This window comes from Pecten maximus, chromosome 2 (assembly GCF_902652985.1).
Source record: "Pecten maximus chromosome 2, xPecMax1.1, whole genome shotgun sequence".
Lineage (NCBI taxonomy): Eukaryota > Metazoa > Mollusca > Bivalvia > Pectinida > Pectinidae > Pecten > Pecten maximus.
This window is the reverse complement of record NC_047016.1, coordinates 42,359,024-42,366,754: the sequence shown is the minus strand read 5'-3', so window position 1 is coordinate 42,366,754 and position 7,731 is coordinate 42,359,024. Positions and strand designations below refer to the sequence as shown.

Sequence of the window (7,731 nt, the reverse complement as noted above, 5' to 3'; positions counted from 1 at the left end):
GTGTAGTTAGGGGTCATTTGGTTTACATTGTAACCTTGTGTGTAGTTAGGGGTCATTTGGTTTACATTGTAACCTTGTGTGTAGTTAGGGGTCATTTGGTTTACATTGTAACCTTGTATGTAGTTAGGGGTCATGTGGTTTATATTGTAACCATGTGTGTAGTTGGAGATCATTTGGTTTATATTTTGACCTTTTACGACCACTGGGGACATGTACAGAGAGGTCGTTTGGTTTACAATGTAACCTTGAATTTACTTAGAGGTCATTTGGATTACATTTTGACTCTGAGTTTCAGTTGAGGTTTACATTGTAACCTTGTGTATAGTTAGGAGTCATTTGGTATATATTGTGACCTTGGGTTTAGTTTAAAGTAATCTTGTTGATATTTTGACACTGTATGTAGTTAAATGTCATTTGGTTGATATTTTGACCTTGTATACAGATGTCATTTAGTTTATATTGTGACCTTGAATTCAGCTAAAGGTCATCTAGTTGACATTGTGACCTTGAATTTACAGAGCCATCTGGTTAAAATATTGATCTTGAATTTAGTTAAAGGTCATTTGGTATATATTGTGGCCTTGAATGTACCTAGAGCTCATTTTGTTTATATTGTGACCTTAAAGGTAGTTTAAGGTCATTTTATAACACACATTATTCCTTACACCTGTCTTATTTCCAGGTGGAATGTGGCTTTGGACTCTGCCTTTGGATATAAGCTGAATGCCATCTGGTTATTTCTATATTTGTGTCACACCTGTCACCTGATTACCTGACATACCTTTGTTCTAGTTGAAATTTACCTGTATCTTACCTGGATCCAATAATAACTTTGTCTATTACTGTGCCTGTGATCTACATAAAATTCACCTGTGATTTACCCTGATATACCTGTGATTTACCCTGATTTACCTGTGATTTACACTGTTTTACCTGTGAATTACCTGTGACAAATTAAGGTGATATTCTCACCTCTGGATGTATCTCATGCTGCTGTGTCACCTGGATACTACGTGTGTAACTATCTACAATCTTCCTGACATGAAATACTGTGTCTTCTGTAAAGGGAGAGAACTCTGGCAGACTTACATTGTGAGGTGTTCTGTGTGATATAGATGGGAAACAGACATCTGTGTAGGTTATAAACCAGTGTGTTCACGACTTGTGTTTACAACACCTACAGGCAGATCAATTTGTGGACAACACTCCTACATCACCTGGTGGACAAATTGGACACTACCATTATGTCAGGCTGGCACAGCCTCTCTGGGTACTTGTACTTCAAAGAAGGGGGAGGTAGGTACCACACAGTAGCGGAGGGTTTTTATTGTCAGCTCAAGATAGGACCATCATCCCTATACATTGTAGATCTGAGTATGAATGTCACCTCCAGATAGTAACACCACCCCTATACATTGTAGATCTGGGTATGAATATCACCACCAGATAGGACTATCACCCCTATACATTGTAGATCTGGGTATGAATGTCACCTCAAGATAGGACTATCACCCCAATACATTGTAGATCTGGATATGAATGTCACCTCCAGATAGGACTATCACCCCTATACATTGTAGATCTGGGTATGAATGTCACCTCCAGATAGGACTATCACCCCTATACATTGTATATCTGGGTATGAATGTCACCTCCAGATAGGACTATCACCTCTATACATTGTAGATCTGGGTATGAATGTCACCTCCAGATAAGACTATCACCCTATACATTGTAGATCTGGGTATGAATGTCACCTCCAGATAGGACTATCACCCCTATACATTGTAGATCTGGGTATGAATGTCACCTCCAGATAGGACTATCACCTCTATACATTGTAGATCTGGGTATGAATGTCACCTCCAGATAGGACTATCACCCCTATACATTGTAGATCTGGGTATGAATGTCACCTCCAGATAGGACTATCACCCCTATACATTGTAGATCTGGGTATGAATGTCACCTCCAGATAGGACTATCACCTCTATACATTGTAGATCTGGATATGAATGTCACCTCCAGATAGGACCATCACCTCTATACATTGTAGATCTGGATATGAATGTCACCTCCAGATAGGACTATCACCTCTATACATTGTAGATCTGGATATGAATGTCACCTCCAGATAGGACCATCACCTCTATACATTGTAGATCTGGATATGAATGTCACCTCCAGATAGGACTATCACCTCTATACATTGTAGATCTGGATATGAATGTCACCTCCAGATAGGACCATCACCCCTATACATTGTAGATCTGGATATGAATGTCACCTCCAGATAGGACCATCACCTCTATACATTGTAGATCTGGATATGAATGTCACCTCAAGATAGGACCATCACCTCTATACATTGTAAATCTTGGTATGAATGTCACCTCCAGATAGTAACATCACCTCTATACATTGTAGATCTGGGTATGAATGTCACCTCCAGATAGGACTATCACCCCTATACATTGTAGATCTGGGTATGAATGTCACCTCCAGATAGGACTATCACCCCTATACATTGTAGATCTGGGTATGAATGTCACCTCCAGATAGGACTATCACCTCTATACATTGTAGATCTGGATATGAATGTCACCTCCAGATAGGACCATCACCTCTATACATTGTAGATCTGGATATGAATGTCACCTCCAGATAGGACTATCACCTCTATACATTGTAGATCTGGATATGAATGTCACCTCCAGATAGGACCATCACCTCTATACATTGTAGATCTGGATATGAATGTCACCTCAAGATAGGACCATCACCTCTATACATTGTAAATCTGGGTATGAATGTCACCTCCAGATAGTAACATCACCTCTATACATTGTAGATCTGGGTATGAATGTCACCTCCAGATAGGACTATCACCTCTATACATTGTAGATCTGGGTATGAATGTCACCTCCAGATAGGACCATCACCCCTACACATTGTAGATCTGGGTATGAATGTCACCTCCAGATAGGACCATCACCTCTATACATCGTAGATCTGGATATGAATGTCACCTCCAGATAGGACCATCACCCCTATACATTGTAGATCTGGGTATGAATGTCACCTCCAGATAGGACTATCACCCCTATACATTGTAGATCTGGGTATGAATGTCACCTCCAGATAGGACTATCACCCCTATACATTGTAGATCTGGGTATGAATGTCACCTCCAGATAGGACCATCACCTCTATACATCGTAGATCTGGATATGAATGTCACCTCCAGATAGGACTATCACCCCTATACATCGTAGATCTTAGTAGAATGTCGGTATTAATATAAATCACAAATGTCAAAATGAATGTCACTCTAGGGTCAGTACGATTGTCAGAATGAATCTAGTATGATTGTGTGTATGAATGTCAGCATGAATGTCAGTATGAATGCCAATATGAATATCTGCATTCATGTCAATATGAATGTCAATATGAATGTCAGTTTGAATGTCAGTATCAATGTCAATATGAATGTCAATATGAATGTGACAGTTTGAATGTCAGTATCAATGTCAATATGAATGTCAGTTTAAATGTCAGTATCAATGTCAATATGAATGTCAGTATCAATGTCAGCATGAATGTCAGTATGAATCTAGTATGAATGTCTCTAATTGTCAGCATGAATGTCAGTATGAATGTCAGTATGAATGTCAGTATGAATGTCAATATGAATGTCAGCATGAATGTTAGTTAGAATGTCAATATTAATGTCAGTTTGAATGTCAGTATGAATGTCAGTATGAATGTCAGTATGAATGTCTATAAATGTCAGTATGAATGTCAGTATGAATGTCAGTATGAGTGTCAGTATATATGTTGATATGAATTTCTGCGTGTATGTCAATATGAACGTCCATATGAATGTCTGTATGAATATCGGTATGAATGTCTATGGATGTCAGTATGTATTTTAGTATGAATTTCAACATGAATCTAGTATGAATGTCTATAAATGTCTGTATAAATGTCTGTATAAATGTCAGTATGAATGTCTATAAATGTCAGTATGAATGTCAGTATGAATGTCTGTATAAATGTCTGTATGAATGTCAGTATAAATGTCAGTATGAATGTCAGTATGAATGTCAGTATAAATGTCAGTATGAATGTCTATAAATGTCAGTATAAATGTCAGTATGAATGTCTGTATAAATGTCTGTATGAATGTCAGTTTGAATGTCTATAGATGTCAGTATTAATGTCAATATGAATGTCTATGAATGTCAGTATGAATGTCTATAAATGTCAGTATGAATGTCAGTATGAATGTCAATATGAATGTCCGTTTGAATGTCAGTATGAATGTCAATATGAATGTCAGTTTGAATGTCAGTATCAATGTCCGTTTGAATGTCAGTATGAATGTCAATATGAATGTCAGTTTGAATGTCTATAAATGTCAGTATGAATGTCAGTATGAATGTCAGTATGAATGTCAGTATGAATGTCAATATGAATGTCAGTATGAATGTCTATAAATGTCAGTTTGAATGTCAGTATGAATGTCAGTATGAATGTCAGTATGAATGTCAGTTTGAATGTCAGTATGGATGTCAATATGAATGTCAGTTTGAATGTCTATAAATGTCAGTATGAATGTCAGTATGAATGTCAGTATGAATGTCAGTATGAATGTCAGTATGAATGTCAGTATGAATGTCAATATGAATGTATATGAATGTCAGTATGAATGTCAGTATGAATGTCAGTATGAATGTCAATATGAATGTCAGTATGAATGTCTATAAATGTCAGTTTGAATGTCAGTATGAATGTCAGTATGAATGTCAGTATGAATGTCAGTTTGAATGTCAGTATGAATGTCAGTATGGATGTCAGTATGAATGTCAGTATGAATGTCTATGAATGTCAGTATGAATGTCTGTATAAATGTCAGTATGAATGTCAGTATGAATGTCAGTATGAATGTCTATAAATGTCAGTATGAATGTCAGTATGAATGTCTATAAATGTCAGTATAAATGTCTATAAATGTCAGTATGAATGTCTATAAATGTCAGTATAAATGTCAGTATGAATGTCAGTATGAATGTCAGTATGAATGTCTATAAATGTCAGTATGAATGTCTATAAATGTCAGTATGAATGTCAGTTTGAATGTCAGTATGGATGTCAATGTCAGCTCCAGATATATATATATATATATAGTACATATGGATTTACACAATGTAGATCTGAGTATGAGAATCTGAACCCTGATGTTAATGACATTTAGTCTTTGTTGTAGGTATCAGTCTGCTGAGGAGTAAGAAAAAACTATGGTGTGTGCTTGAGGAGAGTCAATGTCAGTTGCTCTACTTTAAAACTGAGGAGGATGTACACAACAAGTCACCCCTCGGGAGCCTCAATATCCAGGGAGCAGCCATATCTCTGGACCTGGACAACCACAATCAGTTCATTATTATGTAGGTATCTGATGGTATTAATAGCCTCATGAATGACATCCTCTATCACAATCTAATAACTATCCTGTCGTTGTTTGATGGTATTAATAGTCTCATGAATTACATCCTCTACCACAACCAATTACTATCCTGTCGTTGTTTGATGGTATTAATAGTCCTCATGAATGACATCCTCTACCACAACCAATTACTATCCTGTCGTTGTTTGATGGTATTAATAGTCTCATGAATGACATCCTCTACCACAACCAAATCACTATCCTGATGTTTAAACAATGTGCATTGACAAGGGTAACTAGGTTTATACAATGTGTGTTGACAAGGGCAACTAGGTTTATACAATGTGTGTTGACAAGGGCACCAAGGTTATATGATGTGTGTTGACAAGGGCAACAAGGTTTATACAATGTGTGTTGACAAGGTCAACAAGATTTATACAATGTGTGTTGACAAGGGCAACTAGGTTTATACAATGTGTGTTGACAAGGGCAACTAGGTTTATACAATGTGTGTTGACAAGGGCAACAAGGTTTATGCAATGTGTGTTGACAAGGGCAACTAGGTTTATACAATGTGTGTTGACAAGGGCAACTAGGTTTATACAATGTGTGTTGACAAGGGCAACTAGGTTTATACAATGTGTGTTGACAAAGGCAACAAGATTTATGCAATGTGTGTTGACAAGGGCAACTAGGTTTATACAATGTGTGTTGACAAGGGCAACAAGGTTTATACAATTTGTGTTGACAAGGGCAACAAGATTTATGCAATGTGTGTTGACAAGGGCAACTAGATTTATACAATGTGTGTTGACAAGGGCAACTAGGTTTATACAATTTGTGTTGACAAGGGCAACTAGGTTTATACAATTTGTGTTGACAAGGGCAACAAGGTTTATACAATGTGTGTTGACAAGGGCAACTAGATTTATACAATGTGTGTTGACAAGGGCAACTAGGTTTATACAATTTGTGTTGACAAGGGCAACTAGGTTTATACAATTTGTGTTGACAAGGGCAACAAGGTTTATACAATGTGTGTTGACAAGGGCAACACAGTTTATACAATTTGTGTTGACAAGGGCAACAAGATTTAAGCAATGTGTGTTGACAAGGGCAACTAGGTTTATACAATTTGTGTTGACAAGGGCAACTAGGTTTATACAATTTGTGTTGACAAGGGCAACAAGGTTTATACAATGTGTGTTGACAAGGGCAACACAGTTTATACAATTTGTGTTGACAAGGGCAACAAGATTTATACAATGTGTATTGACAAGGGCACCAAGGTTATATGATGTGTGTTGACAAGGGCAACAAGATTTAAAACAATGTGTGTTAATTGACAATGGGCAACAAGGTTTATACAATAATGTGTGTTGACATGGGCACCAAGGTTATATGATGTGTGTTGACAAGGGCACCAAGGTTATATGATGTGTGTTGACAGAGGTTACAAGATTTATACAATATGTGTTGTGAGTTTTAACAATGCTTATTTAATGTTTGCGTTGAGAGTGTTAATGGAAGTTTTAAACAATGTGTGTTTGTTTACAGATCTGACAACAAAGAGTACCAGTTTACAGCCGAGAACCATGAATCCATGATGATTTGGTTACTGGGACTACAGGTGAGGACAGATGATAAATGTTCTGGAACCTAAAGCTACTTATATCATTTCAACAACTGTCTACAATACCTCTCCCCTGTGTCTACTACATATACTTTCCCCTTTACCACTTTTGGTCAGTTACCTTTCTGTAACGGTTCAGTTTTACATACAACCCAGTTTCTAAATTATACTAACAGTACCGTGATTTTTACCATATAAAACCACAAGAATTATATACAGGTCCTGCATTTATTCAATAATCCATCATTGACAATATATACCACAATTACAAAAAGTATTTACAGCTTCACAGAATAAAACCAACTTCCATACTAATACAAGAATCCAGAGTATTACCCCAAAACCACGAACTGCAATCTGTAGGGGAGGTATCCAACCAGCCTACAACTAGTGAAGGAGTCTTTTTACACTACACTCCTAGAATAACCCTCACACCTCCTTACAGGACAGCAAGCTCTGTTTACTCAGAGAAAATGACACAACAAGGTATTAGCGGAATATGGCTCATCTTTTAGATGGCCGAATATTTATTTAAACATATTTTAAAAAGAATTACCAAACTTTTTAGATAACATTTTTTATGAGTAAAGGTGCGGCCTATAAATTAAGTGCCCGCCACATATACAAAGTTAAACATTTGAAGTACTATTCA

At 36.8% G+C, this 7,731-nt stretch overlaps 1 protein-coding gene across 1 annotated transcript in view; it reads left to right on the top strand.

Annotated features, from left to right (window-relative positions):
* Positions 1 to 1,244: 1,244 nt before the first annotated feature.
* Positions 1,245 to 7,731, top strand: part of LOC117343169 — an 86,728-nt gene continuing 80,241 nt past the window's right edge. The window contains exons 1-3 of the mRNA XM_033905506.1: positions 1,245 to 1,296; positions 5,270 to 5,447; positions 7,004 to 7,076. Of these exons, the coding sequence (XP_033761397.1) occupies positions 1,245 to 1,296; positions 5,270 to 5,447; positions 7,004 to 7,076 (303 nt within the window). The remainder of the gene's footprint in view (positions 1,297 to 5,269; positions 5,448 to 7,003; positions 7,077 to 7,731) is intronic.